The 22,737-nt window shown below is 56.5% G+C and overlaps 2 protein-coding genes across 3 annotated transcripts; both read left to right on the forward strand.

Moving 5' to 3' along the window:
* The first annotated feature begins 13,288 nt into the window (after window positions 1-13,288).
* Window positions 13,289-14,671, forward strand: LOC115517703 (histone H1.0). Its single transcript, XM_030320576.1, has one exon. The coding sequence runs from the start codon at window positions 13,607-13,609 to the stop codon at window positions 14,189-14,191; it is 585 nt and encodes a 194-aa protein (XP_030176436.1). The 5' UTR covers window positions 13,289-13,606; the 3' UTR covers window positions 14,192-14,671.
* A 1,360-nt stretch (window positions 14,672-16,031) lies between these two features.
* GCAT (glycine C-acetyltransferase) lies at window positions 16,032-22,139 on the forward strand. Of its 2 annotated transcripts, none has more exons than XM_030320578.1 (9): window positions 16,032-16,262; window positions 17,958-18,088; window positions 19,047-19,148; window positions 19,618-19,764; window positions 20,247-20,401; window positions 20,535-20,617; window positions 20,796-20,967; window positions 21,414-21,535; window positions 21,662-21,775. In XM_030320578.1, the coding sequence occupies exons 1-9, from the start codon at window positions 16,067-16,069 to the stop codon at window positions 21,679-21,681; spliced, it is 1,128 nt and encodes a 375-aa protein (XP_030176438.1). In that variant the 5' UTR covers window positions 16,032-16,066; the 3' UTR covers window positions 21,682-21,775. The 2 variants fall into 2 exon arrangements, with proteins under 2 accessions (XP_030176438.1, XP_030176437.1); XM_030320577.1 differs by lacking the exon at window positions 21,662-21,775 and adding an exon at window positions 21,819-22,139 and having other exon boundaries at window positions 16,034-16,262.
* Window positions 22,140-22,737: the final 598 nt, after the last annotated feature.

Here is a 22,737-nt window from a genome sequence, read left to right on the forward strand (position 1 = left end):
TGCTTCGGATTCCGTGTCTCCCTCTCTCTCTGCCCCTCCCCTGCCCGTGCTCTGTCTCTCTCTGTCTTTCGAAAATAAATACGTGTTTAAAAAAAATAAATAAATAAAATAAAATAAAAAGTAGTAGTATTTCTTTTAGAAAATAATCATAGGACACCAAAAATATTTTGGGCGGTTTGTAAATTTGTGCTGTCGTCACAGGCCGCTATTAACCCCGGTTATGCCTTTTTTTTAACATTTTTATTTATTTATTTATGTAATCTTTATCCTTGAGAGACTGAGCGTGAGCAGGGGAGGGGCAGAGAGAGAGGGAGACACAGAATCCGAAGCGGGCTCCAGGTTCCCAGCTGTCAGCACGGAGCCCGACGCGGGGCTTGAACTCACAGACCGCGAGATCGTGACCTGAGCCGAAGTCGGACGCTGAACCCACTGAGCCACCCAGGCGCCCCTCACTTTATTTATTTTTTAATTGGCATCCAGGTTAGTTGGCATATTGTGCAACAATGATTTCAGGAGCAGATTCCAGTGATTCATCCCCTATGTATGGCACCCAGTGCTCACCCCAACAAGCGTCTTCCGTAATGCCCCTTGCCCATTTAGCCCATCCCTGAAGGCTCTATTTTCGTTGCAAAATGCATGCGTGTTGTTCACCAAATTGAAAACAATATAGAACAATTTTAAATAAAAACTTAAAAGAAGAGAGCTGTACAAAGTAAAAACTCAGAGCCCATCATGACGCAGGTCGGCTTGTCAGAGAAAACGGGCAGAATACCGTGGGGGGTAAGCGCGCACACATCCATGGCCCCCCCGCCCAGCTCGGACCCTGGCCACAGTGCTGTGCGGTTGTCTCTTTAACCGATCTCTCGGGCACCGGCACGCATTTACTGGTAAGAAGCCCAGTGTCTCCCTCTTGAGGTTTCTTCCAGAACAGTCTGATAATCCCAGGGGATCACGCAGTCCAGAGGTGGCCGGTCTCACTTCCACAATGCCCCGTCCTGCCTGCCCCTGAGCCCCGAGGTTACAGCCCTCTCGTTTATACCAGGAGCTTAGTCCTCGCTCCCTGAAGTGGGAATGACTCCAGAATTGGGTGGGTCCAGCATGGCTTCCAGCCCCAGACGCACATGGAGTCTGCCCCCCACCCCCACCCACCGTGAGGCATTGTGAAATGCCTTGGGCTTGGGTCACCTGGCCACACCCCTTTTCCCACAGAGTGAATTCCCTCTCTGGGGGCATAGGTGTCCTCTTTGCCGGCTGACCTCAGTCAGGACTCCCCCAATTCAGACGGCAGCTAATCTGACCCACTGACCGGCACAAGGGAGAACCTGGGCACCCGAGCTCGCTCCTCCCGGGGCTCCCAGGCCAGCTACAAGTGTGCCCGCTTCATTCCCAGATTAAGGGAGGGTCAGCTTTGACGGTTAGTTAAGAGCATGGGGCCAGACCCCTTTAGGCAAGTTCCTTCCCCATCTGTTAAAGAACAATAATAGAAGAGGTAATACATCAGGACTATGGACAGAGCACTTAGCGCAGCCCCCGGCACGTAGTAACTGCTCAATAAGTGTGAACTATTATTTTATACCCAACACATGTAGGATCTCTCTAATTTCCCTATTTTGTAAAAATGAGATCGCCCACACACATTTTTCTTAGCTTGCTTTTCTCAAGCAGCCTTCCAGAGACATTTCCCACGTCTCCTCATGCAGCCTCCTCACCTGTGTAAGAGACGCAGAGCCCTCCAAAGGATAGCGTCCATGAAGTAGATTAAGCCATCTCCGTAAAGTCAAAAGCCTTAGTCTTTTCCTTGGTGATGCCTCCCGTTGTATTAAATCTTAGGAAGCTCGTTCAAGTTTGACTGTGAAGCTGTCCCCTGCATTTTTATTCCTGCGTCTCAGGAGTGTTTGTCTTTCTCTCCATCATTTGATCTCAGTCCACACGGGATTGCAAATGTCTTCTCACCACGGGAGCAGTGGGCGAGAGGTCAGCTTCCACCGCACGAGGAGGGACCGGGAGAGCTGTCTGTTAGGGCAGGAAAGGGGAAGGCCGGCCAAGCAAGGATCCTGGTGTCAGAATCCCCGGCCACGACCGTCTTGGGACCCACCCCATCCTCGCTTCCGCTCCAGGAACCTGGGAGTCTTTCTGGTTCCTCCCTCACCCCCAACAACAAACCCTTTAGCAAGCCCTGTGGACTTGTTCTCTTAACTATTTCTCATGTCTGCTCCTTCTTTCCACTTCCAGGGCCGCCTCTTTAGTTCAGTACCCGCACAGCTGAGATGGCCCACCCCCCATCCGTTCTGCCCTTGCCTCACCCGTCACCCATACTGCAGCCTGTGAGAAGCAGTTGGAACCACCTGGAAAAGCTGCAGCTACGCTTTTTGCCAACTCCTTCTTGTTTGCACCAGGACACCTGCTGGAGAAAAGTCACAACAACCCGGTCTGGAAAGCAAGAAACCAGAAACTGGAAACAACCCAAATACCCAACCAGTACGGTGGTGTATTAGTCTCCTGGGGCTGCCGTAACAAGTGTCCCCAGCTTGGTGGCTTAAAACAACACAACTCATTGCCCCACAGTTCTGGAGGTCGGAAGTCCAGGGGCGCCTGGGTGGCTCAGTCGGTTAAGCATCCAAGTCCTGATTTCGATTCAGGTCATGATCTCACGGTTCGTGAGATCGAGCACCGAATGGGGCTCTGTGCTGACAGTGTGGAACCTGGAGCCTCCCTCAGATTCTGTGTCTTCCTCTCTCTCTCTCTGCCCCTCCCCGGCTCATCCTTTGTCTCTCTCGGTCTCTCAAAAATAAACGTTGAAAAACAATTTTTTTAATGTTTAATAAGTCCAGAATGGGTCTCACTGGGCTTAAAGTCAAGGTGTCAGTGGGTGTGTGTTCCTTCTGGAGGCCCTAAGGGGAGGATCTGGTTTTTGCCTTTTCCAGCTTCCAGAGACTTCCCGGAACCAAACACTCCTACAGGGGCAGCTCGGGAGACCCCTGGCTCACAGAAACCCTGTGTTCTGTCAGGATCGGACATTTTGGAGATGGGACAGGTGTAGGAGGCTGACAGACCAGGGTTCCTACTGAACCTCTCCCTTTGCAAATCACTAATAATACCCATTATATAGATTTTTGCGTAAGAGTTAAATATGGGAGCTTATGTATACACCCAGCATCTAATAGATGTTCATCTCTGGAAAAGAAAGAAAGGGGAAGGAAGGAAGGAAGGAAGGAAGGCAGGAAGGAAGGAAGGAGGAAAGGAGGGAGGGAGGGAGGAAGGGAGGGAGGGAGGAAGGAAGGAAGGAAGGAAGGAAAGGAAGGAAGGAAAGGGAAGGAAAGGAAGGAAGGAAGGAAAGGAGGGAGGGAGGAAGGGAGGAAGGAAGGAAGGAAGGAAGGAAGGGGAAGGAAGGAAGGAAGGAAAGGAGGGAGGGAGGAAGGAAGGAAGGAAAGGGAAGGAAGGAAGGAAGGAAGGAAGGAAGGAAGGAAGGAAAGGAGGGAGGGAGGAAGGGAGGAAGGAAGGAAGGGAAGGGAAGGAAGGAAGGAAGGAAAGGAGGGAGGGAGGAAGGGAGGAAGGAAGGAAGGAAAGGGAAGGGAAGGAAGGAAGGAAGGAAAGGAGGGAGGGAGGAAGGGAGGAAGGAAGGAAGGAAAGGGAAGGGAAGGAAGGAAGGAAGGAAGGAAGGAAAGGAGGGAGGGAGGAAGGGAGGAAGGAAGGAAGGAAAGGGAAGGGAAGGAAGGAAGGAAGGAAAGGAGGGAGGGAGGGAGGGAGGAAGGAAGGAAGGAAAGGGAAGGGAAGGGAAGGAAGGAAGGAAAGGAGGGAGGGAGGAAGGAAGACAGAAGGAAGAAGGAAGGAAAGGAGGGAGGGAGGAAGGGAGGAGGAGAAGGAAGGAAGGAAGGAAGGAAGGAAGGGGAAGGAAGGAAGGAAGGAAAGGAGGGAGGGAGGAAGGGAGGAAGGAAGGAAGGGAAGGGAAGGAAGGAAGGAAGGAAAGGAGGGAGGGAGGAAGGGAGGAAGGAAGGAAGGAAAGGGAAGGGAAGGAAGGAAGGAAAGGAGGGAGGGAGGGAGGGAGGAAGGAAGGAAGGAAAGGGAAGGGAAGGAAGGAAGGAAGGAAAGGAGGGAGGGAGGAAGGGAGGGAGGAAGGAAGGAAAGGAGGGAAGGAGGGAAGGAGGAAGGAAGGAAGGAAGGGAGGGAGGCTTGTGGGCTCTTTCCATCTTAAAAGCCAGCAATGATGGGTCAAGCCTCTTTCGTGATGCCATGACTCTGGTTCAGGCTCTTCCCCCTCCCACTTCCCCCATTTAAGAGCCCCTGTGATGACATTGGACCCCCTGGATAATCCAGGCTAATTCCCATGTCAAGATCAGCAACCTTAATTCCTCCTTGCTATGTAACAGAACACGTACACAGGTTCCAGGGACTAGGATATGGATGTCTTCAGGAGTCGTTCTATCACAAGGAGAACGGAGACAAACTGTGGCCTTTTCCTCTAGTAGAACAGACGAAACAGTCGCCCTGGGACGGTTGCCCTGGGCAGCGGACCTCACTGAAGACTTCCTTGCCAAAACCCCCCGACGTGGTCCCGTGAGGTGTCCCCAGGTCCCTTGCAAGGCCTGAGAGGGATACCAGCAACGTGGGTCAGATGGTTCATTGGTAAGAATACATTTGTGGATTTTGTGACGCTTGTGCGATTTACCAGCTTTAAAAAAAAAAAAAATCTGTAATCTGTTGTGAACTCTCTTCTCATTCTAAATAAAGTTTTTACCTAATTTTACCTCTTGTAGTATAATTTTATATGGCTTTTAAAAAGTGTATTTACTTATTTAGAGAGAGAGAGAGAGTGAGCATGAGCTGGCGAGGGACAGAGAGAGAGGGAGAGAATCCCAAGCAGGCTCCCTGCTGACAGCACAGAGCCCGAGGCGGGGCTTGATCTCCTGACCGCGAGATCATGACCTGAGAGGAAAACCAAGAGTCAAAGCTCAACCAGCTGAGCCACCCAGGCGCCCCTCTAACTTTGTATGCTTTTTTTCTTTTTAATGTTCATTTATTTTTGAGAGAGAGAGCGTGAGCCAGGAAAGGGCATGGAGAGAGGGGGACAGAGGATCTGAAGCAGGCCCTGTGCCGACAGCAGAGAGCCCGAGGTGGGGCTCGAACTCAGGAGCCGCGAGATCGTGACCTGAGCTGAAGGTGACGCCTAACGGACTGAGCCACCCAGGCGCCCCCCCCCCCACTTTATACACTTCTAAAAGAACCTCCCAGATTGTATAAACCCCAAGCCCTACAAACCCAGAATGTGCTCCAACCACAGCAGCGAAAACTATTTGCACCAACGTGGATGACCTTCCAACATACACCGAGTGAAAAGAAGCAAGTCACAGAAGACAATACTTGTGTGTCACAGAAGCAAGTCACAGAAGGCAACATTTGTCTGTGGCCCCAACCCAGGCAAAAAGTAAAAGTAAAAAAGTAAACAAAAAAAAAAAAAGTAAGCTATATCGTGTACGTGGATGCACACATATATGGGAAAACGATAAAGAGAAAACGAGAGAATTCTTTACATAATTCAGGATAGAGGCCACAGAGATGTGATCAAGGAGGAGTACAGAGGGGGCTCCTGAGGGACAGGAGACGCGTGGCGTGTGAACCTGGGTGGTGAAACACAGATTTTTGTTCCCGTATTACCTCTAGAATTGCATATATGTCGCATACTCTCTTGCATGAGCGATGGTCGTTAGAATTCAAATTTTTGTTTTAAAATAGCTGGAACGGGGCGCCCGGGTGGCTCGGCCAGCTGAGCGCCCGACTCTTGGTTTCAGCTCCGCTCGTGATCTCACGGTTTGTGGGTTCGAGCCCCGAGTCGGGCTCTGCGCTGACCGCGAGAAGCCTGCTTGGGGTCCTCCCTCCCCGTCTCTCTGCCCCTCCCCTACTCACTCTCCCTGTCTCCCAAAATAGATAAATAAACTTCAAGAAAAAAACAGAATAAAAAAATGCAATAAAATAAAACGACTGGATTAACTTTTTAAAACAACTTAAAATTTTAAGCTGGAAGACTCTGCCATGGCTTCTCGCTTGGAACCAAATCCACGCCCCTTGCTGTGACCCAAAACGCCACGTGTTCCGGCCTGCTCACCTCCGATGGCATCTCACATCCCCCCACGCGGGCACGTCTCCATCCAGTCGCACAGTCCTCCCCGGCACCTGTTCTGCGTAAACGCGCCCGTCGCCCCCTTTCACCGGCCCCTGTTGTTTTCCTGCCAATCCCAATTTGCGATGTTACCGATGCCACTCCCCCTGCCCCCTGCGCCGACTCTGAGCCTCAAGAGGCCAAGGGCAGGGTCTGTTCCGGCACCCCCTGGGGCTCCCCGACTCCTGAAGGGTTTTAACTGGTACGGTCTCAGACTCTGAGCTGCACGAGGCAGAAGTAGTCTCCAGAAGAACAGCAAACAAGGCCCGGAGGGAAGGGGGTGGGGGAGGAGAAGGGGTCAGTGGACGGTGGTCCCCTCACTCAGGACGGCTGGCCACTACACCCGGGAGGGCAGGGTTCCCGCCTGTCAACAAGGTTCTGGGGTAACTCTGTCTGGGAACCTGCCGGAAATAAGAGCTGCCCCTCCCCCCCCCACCCCCCACCCCCCCGTGAGCTAGGTGTCGCTTAGACCTTTTGAACTGAAAACCAACTGACTTTGGGGGGCACCGGAAATCTAACAGGGACTTTACAAACGCCCCCCTCCTTCCTGGGGCGCCTGGCTGGCTCAGTCGGTTAAGCGTCCGACTTCGGCTCAGGTCATGATCTCGTGGTCCGTGAGTTCGAGCCCCGCGTCGGGCTCCGTGCGGACAGCTCGGAGCCTGGAGCCTGTTTCAGATTCTGTGCCTCCCTCTCTCTCTGCCCCTCCCCTGCTCACGCTCTGTCTCTCTCTCAAAAGTAAATACACATTAAAAAAAAAAAGACTTAATAAATTTTCAGCTAGGCCAGTGCTTGGACACAGGAACCCGGTGTCCTTCCCAGCAGCAAGGCTCGTCTCAGCTCACCCTGCGTCCGTTAACAACCTCTGAGCATCTCTGGTAAGAAAACTCCTATATTCAGCATGGGGACCGTCAGAACAAGTGAGGCACGATCCCCCGCCCTCAGGGAACTCCTGACCTCGCTGATTTTCTCTGACTGCATCGGTGTCTCCACCTTGGCACGATGGACACGTGGGGCCAGATCATTCTTTGCTGGGGGTGGGGGTGGCTGTGCTGTCCCCCCCCCCCCCGGCGTTCCAGCCGCATCCCTGGCTTCTAGCCACGAGATGCCAGTGGCATCCCCACACCTGTGGCAATCACAAATGTGTCCCGGCCCCCGGCACCTGGGTGACTCCGTCAGTTAAGCTCCGACTTCGGCTCAGGTCGTGATCTCCTAGTTCATGAGTTCGCGCCCCGCATCGGGCTCTCTGCTGTCAGCGCAGAGCCTGCTTTGGATCTTCTGTCCCCCCTCTCTCTCTGCCCCCCCCCCACTGCTTCTCTCTCTCTCTCTCTCTCTCCAAATAAATAAACTTTAAAAAAATATTTTTTTAATGTGTCCCAGCATTGCCAAATGTCCTTGGGGAACGCAAAATTGCCTCCACTTGAGAATCACCGAGCTGAGACATGCAGCTCTGGAGACTGGGAAGTCAGGCGAGCCTCCTGGAGGAGGCGCTCCAGGGAGGGCGGCACTTTGCTGCAAACCCTTCCAATTCCCCGTCTCCAGCCCCCGTCTCTCTCCAGAGCCCCTGACTCTTTGTCCAGGTGCCTCTAGACACCTCCACCCGGAGCCCTCCAGGCTCTGCAGGCCCCATGTGGCCAGAGGAGTCCTCTCCCCTCCCCAGCACAGCCCATATCTTGGCCTCCGTGTTGACACCCTCAGCTTTCTCCCCCTCGTCCCCCTCTGAGACTTGTTGGTGTGATCTCTTAAATGTCACTGAAATCCAGCCCCTCCCCTCCACCCCCACAAACCGGTGTCACTGCCCTCACACTGGTCTGATAGGAGACTTGCCCTCCAGGCCACCATCACACTGCAGCCGGAGCTCCTTCTAAAACGCCAACCCTGGGGGAGCCTGGCTGGCTCAGCCGGTAGAACATGCGACTCTTGATCTTGGGGTTATGGGTTCAAGCCCCACGTGGGGTCTAGAGCTCACTTAAAAAAATAAATGCCAACCTGATCATGTCACACACACTCCCCTTGCACAAAAACATCCCATGCCCCTTCTGCCCAGCTGCGAGGCCTGGGTCCCACTCCTTTCGGATCTCTGCCTGAGTCACTCAGTCACCTCCCTTCCGCCTGTAAAGTCACCTACATTCCCATGGCCAGCCTTCACTCCTGCTGTTCCATCGGACCGCAGGGCCACACCCCCCACTACCCCCCCCACCACCAACCCCCCCCCAAGCCCTGCCTGAGTCCCAGAGAGCTGGAAAGGCTCTTCGAGACTCTCCGGTCAAACGTCTTCACTCTCCAGACGAGGGTTCCACGAGGGTCTCCGGTTCCAGGAGGGCAGATGACGGCCTTTGCTGCCCTGGCTGGTGGCACCTGAGAGGTTGGCCTCTCCCCCGCCCCACCTTGACACGCTCTCCTTCCTCACTGGCCTCCAGGACACCCCTCCTCCCCAGATCTGTCTCTTACCTCCCTGGTTGCTCCTTCTTGGTCCCCGCTGCCGGTGTCTCCTCCTCACTCCCACCTCCCCAGGTCAGTGTCCCCAGGGCCAGGCCTTTGTCCTCTTCTGATGTGCTCTCCCTCTGATCAGCCCACGGCTTGAAACGCCAGCTGCCTGCCCCCAAATGGGCATCCGATACACCTCAGACTCTCTCCCTGAACCGCAGACCCAGGATTCTCCTACTCACCTCCCTTCTCGGCATCTCCACGCACAGACCTAGGAGACATCTCAAACCCGACCCACAGCCAGACCCCTCAGACCCGCTCCGCCTTCAGTCTTCCCTGCCTCAGTTCACCACAGCTCCGTCTCCCAGTGTTCCAGCCAACGTCCTTGGGGTGCCCCTGCGACCTGATCCCTTCCTATCCCCTCCACTGCTGCTACCTGGGCCAGAGTACCATTCTCTCTCACCTGGGCTATCTCAACAACCCCCTGGCCCCGCTTCTGTCTTTGCCCTCCGCAGCCTCTTGCCCGCACAGCGACCAGAGTTAACCGGGGTTGATTTTTGACTGTGGATCCCAGAATGTCCCTCCTCTGCTCAAAACTCTCCAATGGCTCCCATCGCATTCAGGGAAGAGCCAAAGTTCCATAAAACCCCATCTGGCCTGTGCCTCCTTCACTTCGGCAGCTCTTACTTTTTAAAATTCATCTCCTCCTGTTGTCCTCCTCAATTCAGCCACCCCGTACACTTCCTACCCCAGGGCCCTTGCACTGGCTGTCTCCTTTGCTTAGAAGATTCTTCCTCCAAGAAAAAGAACGGCTCCTTCCGTCACCTCCTTTGAATCTTTGCTCACGTGGCGGCTTCTTTTTCTTTTTTTAAATTTTTTTAAATGTTTGGTTATTTTTGAGAGAGACAGCATGAGTGGGGAAGGGGCAGAGAGAGAGAGAGAGAGAGAGAGAGAGAGGGAGACACAGAATCCGAAGCAGGCTCCGGGCTCTGAGCTGTCAGTGCAGAGCCCGACGCGGGGCTCGAACTCACGGACTGTGAGATCATGACCTGAGCCGGAGTCAGACGCTTAACTGACGGAGCCACCCAGGCGCCCCACACGTCGGCTTCTTAATGAGGCTTCCTCTGACCACCCTGTTGAAAACTGTAAACCACCGCCTCTCAGCACTGCCCATCACCTCCCCCTTACCCTTCTCCAGTTTTGTCTTTGCAATTATGGCCTTCCAACACACTGTATAATTGACTTCTTTATTTGGTCTGTTGCTTATCTATCTTTTCAACTAGAATGTCAGCTCCACAAGGGCAGGAATCTCTTATCTCTCGTTCACAGCTGTATCCCACTGCCTACCCCAGTGCCTGGCACTTATCTGGGCTTCAAAGCCCAGAATGAGATCGCAGGTGGCGCAGTGGGAGTCACTGGCTTGGGAATGTCACCCTGCCACCCTCCTTCAGGCTGACCCACCTTGGACAAGTCATTCAGCCATTCTGGACCACCTCTCTGGAAAACGGAGACGTTATAGCTGTACCTAGGGCTTAATAAAGGCTGGCACGTGCAAACACATGAACACTAGGAAAACTTGACCCCTGGCGTTCTAATGCAATCTACACTTTTCCATACAGGATTTCTCGTTCTTTCCCCCTGGCAAGAGCCCCAGAGGTAGGTAGGACAGATCATCCGCGGCCTTTCACCTTTTTACAGGTGGAAACAATGGCAGGTGGAAAAACAGCGAGGAGGTCTGGGCAGATGATGTCCCCACGCCGTGGCTGACCGGCGATTCCGATGCTCTAGAGGGTCCCCGGGCGAGGGGAAAGGGGGGGGGGGTGACAGAGTGGGGCTCGGCGGGCGCCGGGGGACTACATTTCCCAGGAGGAGTTGCCCGCAGCTCTGTGGCTCCCGGTTTTTTAAAGGGCTCGCGTTAAAGGGGGCGGGGGGAGTTCCGCCCTCCGCCGGCCAGAAAACCGCTCTGCTCTGCGCTTGGTAGGGACCCGAGAGCGGCCTGCGGGGGGGGGGGGGGGGCCCCGCCGGGGGCAAGAAGCCCCCAGACCCTGCAGTACCAGCCGGGCGAGGTGAGGCCAAGCCAATCTGGAGGCGGCGTTTCCTCATCTTGTCCCCCTCTGCCTCGGACTCTGCGCCCAACTCCCGGCCCCCTCGCTTCCCCTCCAGTTCTAACTGGGGCGGGGGGGGGGGGGGGGGCGGGAAGGAGGAGGGGGGCGGTGAACTTCGCAGCCCCGGGGCGGGAACGTGGGCTATCCGCCGGCGGGAAGCCCGGGCGACTCCGAGGTGACCCTTCTCTCCATTTGTGGCTTCGGTTCCGGGAGAGAATTTACAGGTCTCTGGGATGGGCAGGGGATGTGGGATGTGAGAGCCACAAAATGAAGGGAAGGCCTGGGGGCCCCGGGAGCTGAGCCTCACAGTGCACCCCCATATCCACCCTTCCGAATCCGGCGGTCTCCACGGTAAAATGGGAGTAGCCGGGGGGAGTGATCACGTTGGCCGCCTCCCCAGGCTGGAGGCTCAAAGGATCAAGAAACGAGAGCAAGCACTTTGCAAACTGTAAGGCGCTGTGTAAATAAAATTATTTCATCATCGTCCCAAAGGATTCAGCTAGTCCTTATTCTAAGACGCCGAGGGACGTGGCGAGGGGGTGGGGGCAGGGGGGGGGGGCGTGCAACATCTCGTACCCGGGCTTGGCTATTTGATTTGCCTATTTCCCGGTCCAGATCATAGTGGGAACCAGGAGAATTGTCTTTGTAAATAACCAAAACGAACCCACCAGAATGTTGTGTTTTCAAACCAGGAAACTTCGGCGGTAATTGACATCATCCAAATAAGAACCTTGACCTTTTGAACTAACCTGGCCCTTGGTGGCTTCCTTCCCCTGCCTGTGCCACCAAGATAAGCCCGGGAGAAGGCATCTGATACCGCGTCTCAGGCCTCCCTCTCCCGCCTCCCAATCATTTGGATTAATCCATCCCTTGGTGTATGTGGGGGAAACCTATTAATTTTCCTGGCCTCAGAGACTCCCCAGGTCCAGTAAGAGCCCTTCCCCCCAAGAGCAGCTACGAGCCCCCCCATCCCCCATCTAAATTCTCCAATCATCCCCCTCTCCCCTCCCCAACAGCCAGTGCCTGCAAACAGCTCCCGACCATACCAGAGGCACGTTCATCATTTTGACCAGCTATAAACCCCCCACTCCCAGGGCATTGTTTACGTGAAGAGTGCCGGGCCTCTTTGCTTGGGGAATAAAAGCGGGTTTGTTGTGGGTGGGGGCTCAGGGAGAGAGCATCCCAGAATCTCAACCCAGGGCCCCTGCCAAGCGGGCCCTGCACGTGATTAGGATGTGTGTCATAGACAAGGGGTCCCAGGAACTCTGGCGTCCCTTCTGCTGGCCTCTGGGCCCCTAAAGCCCCCCAGAGCCCCTCAAGACTCCCTTCAGACGATGACGCCCCCGTTCGCTTCATCTATACCTGCCAAGCAGCACGGAAAAGATGTATACATTTTAACAAAGACCTCGCATCCTCCCGGCAAAATGGCGGTGGCCCCGGCCACCGCTCCCCGAACAATTGCACACTTTCTGAGGATTCTTCGGGACCCCAGGAACATGACCCCTTCCTCCCCCTCTCCCCCAGAGTCCCCATTCTCGCAAGTTCCCAAAGCACTCAGCGCCTCTCTTCACCCCAGGGGCCCCGGGGACAGTCTCTTGCTGGAGTCTTTGGGACAGCTCCTCCATTGCAGACCCCCTCCCCACCCCCCCCCACCCCCCACTGCCTGCAAGGGGCCCTGGGAGGGGGACTGGACCCCCGGATGTGCCTCAGGGGTAGGGACAGCAAGGTTCTGCGTCTGAGACCCCGAAACTCCCAGGCTGAGAGAGGCATATAAATGAATCCCCGATTGGGATATACGGGCGATGTGGGGGTCTTTGAGGACAGCAGAAGACTCGGGAGACCTCTCCTCATTCCCTCAGGGGTCCCGGGCAGCACCGGGGGTTCGGCCTCAGGAGGGAACCTCCACGCAGAGGTCAGGGGTCGCGCTGGGGGAGAGCAGGCAGAGGAGGGGGAAGGGACAAAGTTTGAAAGTGCCCTTCCAACTCTTCCAGGGAAAGTTTGCTCGGGGGGGCCCCAAGGACTGAGAAGCGGTAGAGGTGCGGGGGGCCCGATGGTGGGATGACCCCCGAGAGGTGACCGGACCCTGGGGGAGCGACCCCTCCCCCCTGTCCCGGCTCGGCCCGGCTGGGAGTCGCCCAGCTCGGGGCAGCGTGTGTTAGTTGGGGCCGCTTTCCAGCCGCTCCGCCGGGCCGGGGGGCACCGCCGCGGCCCGGGAGCGGGATCCCTGGTAGCCCCAGGGGGGAGCTTTGCTACGGGGGGTTTCCCGCACCTGGGCTCCAAGGCCCCGCAGGGCCAGCCCCCCGCAAAGGGGAAATGTGCAGGCGCACCAGCCGTCCTCGGCGCCGTTTGGGGCGCGTGGCGGGCGCGGGGGGCGGCGGCCGGGCCGGCGGGATGCCCGGCGGGGGAGCCCAGGGAGCCAGGCAGCGGTCCCGGGCGGCGGCGGGGAGCGGGGAGGCCCGGGCCGGGGGGAAAGGTCGGATTTGCTCGGCGGAAGAAACACAGATGGCGGCGGCGCGGCGCCATTCCGGGCCGGGAGCAGGCAGCCAGCAGCCCTGTCCTCACCGCGGTCCGCCCGCCGCCGCTAAATACCCGGATGCGCCGCCCGAGCGCCAGACGCGGAGCTGGGAAAGGGGAGGCAGAGGAGGCGGAGGCGGAGGCAGAGCGCGAGCCAGAGACCGAGCCCGAGCCAGAGCCCGGCGCCGAGACCGACCGACCGACCGACAGACCGGCGGGGCTGGGCCACGCAGACCCGGCCCGGCGAGTCCTCCCGCGACCCGAGCCAGGTCCCTGAGAGCCGGGGCCCGGACTGGCCGGGGACTCGGGAGCGCCAGAGCAGATTCCCGAGTAAGGCTTTTCTCGGCCTCCGACGAGGGCTGGCCCTTTTGAAGGCGCCTCCTTCAACCGCAGGACCAGACAGGCCACCATGACCGAGAACTCCACGTCCGCCCCTGCGGCCAAGCCCAAGCGGGCCAAGGCCTCCAAGAAGTCCACAGACCACCCCAAGTATTCAGATATGATCGTGGCTGCCATCCAGGCGGAGAAGAACCGCGCTGGCTCCTCGCGCCAGTCCATCCAGAAGTACATCAAGAGCCACTACAAGGTGGGTGAGAATGCCGACTCGCAGATCAAGTTGTCCATCAAGCGCCTGGTCACCACTGGGGTCCTCAAGCAGACCAAAGGGGTGGGTGCCTCGGGGTCTTTCCGGCTGGCCAAAAGCGATGAGCCCAAGAGGTCGGTGGCCTTCAAGAAGACGAAGAAGGAAGTCAAGAAGGTGGCCACCCCAAAGAAGGCAGCCAAGCCCAAGAAGGCTGCCTCCAAAGCTCCCAGCAAGAAACCCAAAGCCACCCCAGTCAAGAAGGCCAAGAAGAAGCCGGCTGCCACGCCCAAGAAAACCAAAAAACCCAAGACTGTCAAAGCCAAGCCAGTCAAAGCATCAAAGCCTAAGAAGGCCAAACCAGTGAAGCCCAAAGCCAAGTCCAGTGCCAAGAGGGCCGGCAAGAAGAAGTGACAATGAGGCTTTTCTTGTGGACACTCCTGCCTGTCTCCTGTTTTCTGTAAATACTTTTCTCCTTTCTTTTCTCTTGATCTTCACCTGCAATCCTTTGCCCCTTTCTATCCTGACTGTATAAGAGACAGAATTTGGATTCCTCAGACATTAGGGAATAATTCATTTTTCCTTAACCAATCGTGCAAAGACAGCAACAACAAATCTCTCTGTAATGATGAGAATGTACTTTTGTTCTGTTGACTTGTTCTTAATCTACTTAATGGGTTTGGGGATTTGGATGGGTCTGTGTGTTTTGTTTGGATGGTTTGTTCACTATGAAGGTAGAGGGGCGGGAGAGAATGGGCAAGGCAGCTTGTTCTGACTAGATGAGGGGGAGCCCAGAAATTGTAAGGTTTGGAGGAGTATCTTTGAGGTGAGCTAGCTTTCTCTAGGTTGCTCACCCCTGTGAAGAGTTTCCGAATCTCGGCGGGGAGAAGGGAGGGGTGGCAGCAGCTGGATGGCAAGGGAGGGAGGGGGGGGGACCCTCTCTGGGCTGACTTCCATCTTCCAATAGTGAGCAGTGGGGGGTCCAAATCCAGTTTCCTTCTCACTGTTGGTCTGCCCCTGTGGCCTTCCTATTGTCCTAGGGAAGGGGGGGGGTCCCATGTGACAGCTGGTCTGAGAAGCTGTGGCTTCTCTCAGTCAGCTGGAAACTAGTCATTGGGGGGTCTTTGTGGCTTCAGAAAGTCTCCTGTTAAAATGGAGTGGAAACTTTAGGGGAAGGGTGGGGACTCAGTCAGCCAAGTGCCTCAGTGTGCCCTGTTAAAACTTGGGTTTTTCCACACAATTGGATTGTATCATAGGACTTTTTTTTTCTTTCCCCCTGGTTTTTGGTTCCTCCTGTACAAGAGGTGGTTTTGCTTGGTGGCCTGGTGGGGCTCCAACCCTGCCACCCGCCACTTAAAAACCTCCCGACCTCTTTACTTTGGAGTCTTTTATAAGTAGTTGTAGATGGGGGAGGGGGGGAGTGGGCGGGGAGTGGACAGTAAGACATACTGCAGTCAATTTTGAATTGCTAAGTAGCTTCACAGAGCTAGGTCTGTGTGTATGTGTGTATATGTATATATACATATCTAGGGCTAGTACTTAACGTTTCACACCCGGGAGCTGGGAGAAAAAAACCTGTACAGTCTTCTTTTATTTTTAATAAAATAGGAAAACGCGTCCTTGCGCGTGGTCAAACGCCCTCCCCCCCCCTTTTTTAAACAAGTGTTATTTGTGCCGGGAAGAATTTGCTGTCTTTGTAATTTTAAAACTTTAAAATAAAATCGAAAAATGAAAACACCTCGTTGGTGCGTTTTTCCTCCTTTTTAAGGCTGGAGGCGAATGAGGAGCAATGGGGCGGGCGAGCAGGGGTGAAATCCGGGGACGTTTGCACCTGAGAATGGAAGAGGGTTCCAAGAGGTCGACAGGGACCGGGGGACTGGGCTGCAGAGTACAGAGCGTGCCTCAGCCTGCTTCTAGGCTCTTGCCTTTGGGGTCCAGAGTGCACCCCCCTTTCCTTCCAAGCGGTGGGTGTGTAGGCAGGGAATGGGACTTGGGATTGGGGGGGGGGTCTGGTGGGCTGGGCCCATGACGCGCCACCCTCCGCGGAGGCGCCTCCCCTTCCCCCACAAGGAGCGCTCCAGTCTCAACTTACACATCAATCCACTTTCATCCTCTGCGGATCCCGCCAGGCCCCGCCCCCACCCATCCCTGGGCCCGTCTCCCCGCCCCTTTAACAGCCTTCTTGCTCCGATTGGTTGCTGTGGCCCAGCCCCCGGGCACGTGACCAGGCGGCGCCAGCGCTGCGCGCCGCTCTTGGACGGGCTGGCGTGCTGGGGTGAAGCAGGCGCGATGTGGGCCTGTCGCCTCCTCCACGCTGGTCTCTCCGCAGCCCCCCGCGGCCGCCGCGCGCAGTCGGCGCTGACCCAGCTGCGCGGCGTCCTGGAGGAGGAGCTGGAAGCGATCCGCGGGGCTGGCACCTGGAAGAGCGAGCGGGTCATTACGTCCCGTCAGGGGCCGCGCATCCACGTGGACGGTGTCTCCGGAGGTAACCCCCCCCCACCCCCGCCTGCGAGTCTTCGGACCCGGCTGGGTGTTCGAAGGCCCTTGCGAGGCCAGCGCTGGAATGGAGGGCCTGAAGGCAGTGGGCGGGTGGGAGTATTTGCACACGTAGCCACTGGCGCCTTTCCTATCAGGCTGACTTTACGGCTTCCCAGTGGTAGGTGTTAACCCAGTTAAGCCTGTTTACGCGGAGGAGGGTGGTTTGCCCTTGAGCACCTTTTTGACTCAGACGGTGGGACTGGAGTGAGGCCCAGTCCTGTGAGGACGTGAGAAAAAAAAGAGAGACACTTAGCTGGTTCCCACCTGGCTGCTTCAAGGAAGGGTGGAGGGAAGGTGGGGCCAGAAGCCCTGCGTTTCTGGGGCTGCTGTCCTGTGCTGGCCTCTACCAACTGCTCAGCACGTGGGCTCCTGCAAACCCCGATACAGGGGATAACGAATCCCATTTTACAGACAAAGAAGCTGAAGCTCAGAGATATGAAATGGCTTTGCCCCAAAGCCCTTGCTAGCTGCAGGCAGAGCTGGGCTTTGGTCCACGTCCTCTGGTACATTGGAGCTGGAAGGTCACCTAATGGGTCAGAGAAGCCAAATGCCTGGCCAGAGTCACAGCGAGCGAGGGGCCTGAGGGCTGCTGCAGAAGCCACACCATGAATTCGTCCACTGGGACTTCCTCATTTCCTTTTTTTTTTTTTTTTTTTAATTTATTTATTTTGAGAGAGTGTGCTCGAGTCGGGGAGGGGCAGAGAGAGGGAGAGAGAGAATCCCAGCCAGTGCGGGGCTCAATCCCATGAACTGTGAGATCCTGAGCTGAGCCGAAACCAAGAGCCTCGGACGCTCACCCAACTGAGCCACCCAGGCACCTCCCTCATTTCTGTCTAACCGGTAGTCGCTATCTATCTTGTCTGTGCCAGGACCCAGGTGGGTGCTGGTTACAAATAATTTCCCAAGCCTGCCTTCTGCTCAGGAAATCGGCCTGGATCCTTGGTGCTGTTGTACTCATTTGTAGACTGAGGTCCCCCCAGATCTCTGCCTTCCCCTCAGGGGAAGCTTGGGGCAGGTCCAAACATGGGAAAGTTAGGAGGCACAGGTTCTCATCTCCTAAGCTGAATGAGCCTCACCCCCTATGGACCTCAGTGTCCCCCTCATGCCAGCTGTGTTCACTTCCGGGTTTATAATTCAGGAGTTGATGTCTCAGAAACACCCCCCCTCGCCCCCCCCACCCCCCCCACACACACTTTAGGCATGTGATTCTTACCAGGCAGCAAAGTCAACTGTGTAGAGTCTGAGGTCCATAGAGGGCACCTGACCCAGCCCTTTTTTACCCACGAGGGAACCAAGGCCCAGATAAGGGGGTTGCTGGTAGTTTTCAGGGACAGGAGAAGCCAGTGAGGTAGGGCTACATTCCTCCTTGGGTGGAATGTGATTCAGAACCAGAGTTTCAACTTCTTACCCTTCAAGGCACCACTCTGAGAGTCCTTTCCTGACCCTCCCTGTCCTGTGGCTATTGGTACTTCCTAGGGGCCCCTAGTTCCCATCGTGCCCCAGAATGGATCGTACTGTGTGGTTGTTGCCTCCTCAAGGGTGAATCCATGTTCGTTTCCTGAGTCCCCAGGGCCTGGCACTGACACTTTTCTAAGCCCTTTCTTGCCCTGAGCTGCTGTGTCCATACCTTCTTCCACCTCAGGAATCCTTAACTTCTGTGCCAACAACTATCTGGGCCTGAGCAGCCACCCCGAGGTGATCCAGGCAGGTCTGCAGGCCCTGGAGGAGTTCGGAGCCGGCCTTAGCTCCACTCGCTTCATCTGCGGGACCCAGGTACCCAGTGGCTGTTGCGGGGGTTGGAGGGTACCTTGTCCCCAGCGCTGGGCACTGACCCCGACCGTCTGCTTCCCACAGTCAGCAGGGCCCGTTTAGCCAGCTCAGCTCATCCCAGGGCCCTGGGCCCTCTCGCAGCCTGGTGCCCTACGCCAGAGAGGCCGGGCTCGGGCTTCTGTCCTGTTGCAAAAGCAACTTGACCTCTCCGAACATCCCTTTTCCCACCTGTGTGTAAAAATGCCTGGAACAGTGCCCGGCACATACCAATGCTCCCTAAATGTGGACTATTTTATTTTGTGAATGTTACAAAATAAACATATGTAAATGCGAAACAGCGCTTAGGTGTTCACTCATTATCAATACTCCTGACAGTCGTTAAGTGACGGGTGATATTCTTGTCTCTGTTACAGAGATGAGGACGCTAAGGCCCAGAGAAGTTAAATGACTTACCCCGAGGGCACACACCTGTTAAAATGGGATTTTTAACCCACGTGGCCGGGCTCAAGATTATTGATTATTATTACCCATCTCCTGCGCAAGGGGAGGGTGAAGTGAAATCAATTATCAGAGGCAGAACTCCTAACTCCCAGCCAGGGCACTTTCCAACAAAACCCTCACCCAGACTGGACAGCTTTCAAATATAAAAAGCCAAGGCCCACAGGAACCTATGTAATCCTTTTCTTTGCCATTAAGCACCCAAAAAAGGCACTTAGTTTGAGGTCGGGAAGACCTCTTCCCTTGCCAATATCACCCATAATTCCACATGAGACCCCGGTTACAACGATCCAACCAGGAAGGGACAGCTAGGGAGTCCCTGATTCCTCAGTGAGAACCACCCACCAGGGTCCTGTCTGGGGGACAGGAAGGGCTCTGGGGGAACCCTCGCAGTGAAGGGAGCCCGGAACTCGTTTCGTGCGACCCCGCGGGCATTAACACCTGTTTCGCTCTGTTTCTTTAGAGCATCCACAAGGATCTAGAAGCAAAGATAGCCCGCTTCCACCAGCGGGAGGATGCCATCCTCTACCCTAGCTGTTTTGATGCCAACGCTGGCCTCTTTGAGGTGTGAGGGGGCCACAGGTGGGAGTTGGTGAGGACTGCTAGGCTGTGGAAGGCTTGGGAGTGGACAGGGCAGAACCTGGCAGGATGCCAGCGCCATGCCTAGCCGCTCCAGTGCCCGTTTCTTACGGAGGTTAAGGTTGGGCCAGGTAGGTGCTCTAGGAGGAATCCTGGGGCCTTCGTGGGGCCAGCTTGCAGGGCGCTGGGGGGATAACCTACATCAGCAGGAAGGCTGGGGGCAGCAGGGGCCAGGGACCCACCGAACATGTTCTCCCCTGCTCTCACTGGAGCAGGGCCCCGGTCTGGCCCAGTCGTGGGGCCCCGGGGACCCAGATCGAGGCAGATGGGGGCTCCTTGCCTCCCTGTCCAGAGGAGTGCCCTGGATGGCAATGAAATTTTGACTCAGGTAGACATGGGGAGGGAGAGCCCCTAGGTGGTTGGGTGATAGCTCTCCTCCAACTGCCTTCTTCCAGGCCCTGCTGACCCCCCAGGATGCAGTCCTGTCGGACGAGCTGAACCATGCCTCCATTATTGATGGCATCCGTCTCTGCAAGGCCCATAAGTACCGCTACCGCCACTTGGACGTGGCTGATTTGGAGGCCAAGCTGCAGGAGGCCCAGGTGGGATGAGGCCCAGGTGGGGCAAGGCCCAGGGATAACAGAGGCAAGAACTGGGCTCTTGCCCAGCTCTTCAGCCTCCCCACCGGTGAATTAAGATCCGAACCCAAATCCCTTGGCCCCGAGGCTTTATTCCATTGTACCATGCTGCCTTGACTTTTGGCACCTTATGTGTGGCGGGGCCTGGTAGGCATATAGGTGAGATGAGCTCAGGGATAGAAATTGCCCTGCCCCACCCTCCCTCTCGGAGAGGAGACTGAGCTGTTCTCGCTGACCAGGACTGCCCCTGAAGAGGTGGGCAAGGCTCAGAGAGGCACAGGGGAGGGACGGGATGTTCCAGCCCCAGCGCAGTATGCTTATGTGCCTGCCTCTGTCCCAGACACCGGGCAAGGTGAGCTCTTAGAGCCTGAAGCGGCACAGAGAATGGGTAGACTGGCACAACGTGAGACACTAGCCATCACCTGTCCACGTCTTCTTCCCTGCAGAAGCATCGACTGCGCCTGGTGGCCACGGATGGGGCCTTCTCCATGGATGGTGACATCGCACCCCTGCAGGAGATCTGCCACCTTGCCTCTCGATATGGTGCCCTGGTCTTTGTGGATGAATGCCATGCTACTGGCTTCCTGGGGGCCACAGGACGGTGGGAGCATGCATCACCCGGGGCCTTGGGTCAGGCTTCTAAGGGCGGGTGGGAAACCAGGAAGCCAGCCCCTAACGCGTGATCCCCGGGGAACTCAGGCAGCCAGTGGTGACAGTAGTAGCTTCCCTTGCAGGGGCACGGATGAGCTGCTGGGTGTGGCGGACCAGGTCACCATCATCAACTCCACGCTGGGGAAGGCACTGGGTGGAGCCTCAGGTACCTGTCGGGTTGTGCCTCTGAGGTCCCCTTATCCACATGCAGAGCCCTGGAGGGGTCTCCGGGAAGGTGGTGAGGAGAGACTTGGGGAAGAGAGCAGCATGGACCATCCTCTCAGGAGGGTAGGCTCTGGCACCTGGCCTCTGACTCCCACCTCCGTCCCTGCCCTTGTCCTCAGGGGGCTACACAACAGGGCCTGAACCCCTGGTGTCCCTGCTCCGGCAGCGCGCTCGGCCCTACCTCTTCTCCAACAGCCTGCCCCCTGCTGTCGCCGGCTGTGCCTCCAAGGCCCTGGACCTGCTCATGGAGAGCAATGCCATCGTCCAGTCTATGGCGGCCAAGACCCAACGGTGCGGTCCCTGGCAGGGGTGGGGCAGGTTGGGGTCGGGGAGCTGCCCCTGTGTGCCCGCCCAGGCCCATAGCTCCATGCCTACGGGTTCTGCCTCTGCCCCTAGCATGTCCCCAGCAGACTGCACCGGGATTCAGCCCTTTTAGCCAAAAGCTGCCCGCCCGCCCCCCTCCCTCTTCTGCCTCTGCCTTTTCCCTCCATTTCCTGGTGCATTTCTCTGAGAACGATGCTGTGTCTCCCCGCCCTGTCAGTCCTGTCTTTTTGCCCGCCGTTTTGGTCTGCCTGTCTCTCTGCCCGTCTCTCCATCTGCCTCTCTGGGTCTGCATCTGTCTCTCTTGGTCCATCCTGCAGACTTGGGCACAGATCTTGGATCACATGCCCAGCAGGAGTGGGTGTGAACGCCCCACAGCCCCCTGGCTACCTGTGACACCCAGCTGTGCCCCACAGCTTCCGCAGAAAGATGAAGGCTGCTGGCTTCACCATCTTGGGAGCCAATCACCCCATCTGCCCTGTGATGTTGGGTGATGCCCGGCTGGCTTCCTGCATGGCAGATGACATGCTAAAGAGAGGTAAGGAAACTGGGACAAGAGGACCAGCCAGGGGTCCTAAGAGAAAAGAGAAGGGAACCCCTAAACTGTGAACGCTCCCCCATACCTTCACCCTACCGCCCGTTTTAAACCTGCTGTCTGTCCAAGCTGAAAATCCCAGGCCGTGACGCGGTCGCATGTCTGCGAGACCTTGAGCACCTCCCTTGCCCTCTGTGACCGTCAAGCAAGTAGGACCCGTGTGTCATGTCCCTCAAAGCCTGCCTGGCTCCGCTGAGCCCCAGGCTGACCCTTTCTGCCTTACCAGGCATCTTTGTCATCGGGTTCAGCTATCCGGTGGTCCCCAAGAACAAGGCCCGGATCCGGGTGCAGATCTCAGCAGTGCACAGCGAGGAGGACATCGACCGCTGTGTGGAGGCCTTCGTGGAGGTGGGGAGGCTGCATGGGGCACTACCCTGACCTGGGTGGTGACAGGCACAGCCAAGGTCCCCCTCCCTCCGCATTAACGAAAGGGGCCTTTGGTCAGCCCAGGCCAGACGCTCTGAACCCTGTCAGAGTCCTAGGACTGGGCTGGGGCATGGCCGGTGCTCGTGATCTTGTGTCAAACAACAGTGTGAAACTGGGCTGACATGTTGGTGTGCTTTATTCTCTCTGAGCAGGCCCAGGCCTGTGACCAGCTGAAGAATCGGGCAGGAGCTGGGCTTCTGAGGGCAGGCTCCTGGGTAGATCTCAGAGCTGACCACCTGCCCCAAGTTAAGATGAGACCCAGGCAGCTGGGATAATGCAGGCAGGGGCCACCATGTGACACAATTGGATTCTGTGCTGCTCTAAAGGCTGGCTGAGCCCCAGCCCTGCAGGCCCTTTCCCGCTCCACCCACCCTACTTACTCCGCAGCCTCCAGAGTTTAGCCCTGGTGGACACTTCGTTTTCTGCTCCCTATCCAAAGGATGGCTGCCAGCTGCCCAGATCAGAAGGGGCCGGGCATCCCACCCCGTGTGTGGAAGGAGGGGCAGAGGATTTAGCCCCAAAGGAGAGAATGTGGGTCACTATAGGAAAGGCCCCTGATAGTCTGGAACCATGTATTCTAGCCCACTTTGACTCTGTGGCCTTCGGCCAGCCTTTCACCTGTGTATGCCTCAGTCCCAGTGTACCGAGAGCGGATGTTAATGGATCCTTCCATAGCGCTCCTTCCGAGGACTACTGGCCTGCTGATCGGCCAGCAGGGG

This window comes from Lynx canadensis, chromosome B4, assembly GCF_007474595.2.
Source record: "Lynx canadensis isolate LIC74 chromosome B4, mLynCan4.pri.v2, whole genome shotgun sequence".
Lineage (NCBI taxonomy): Eukaryota > Metazoa > Chordata > Mammalia > Carnivora > Felidae > Lynx > Lynx canadensis.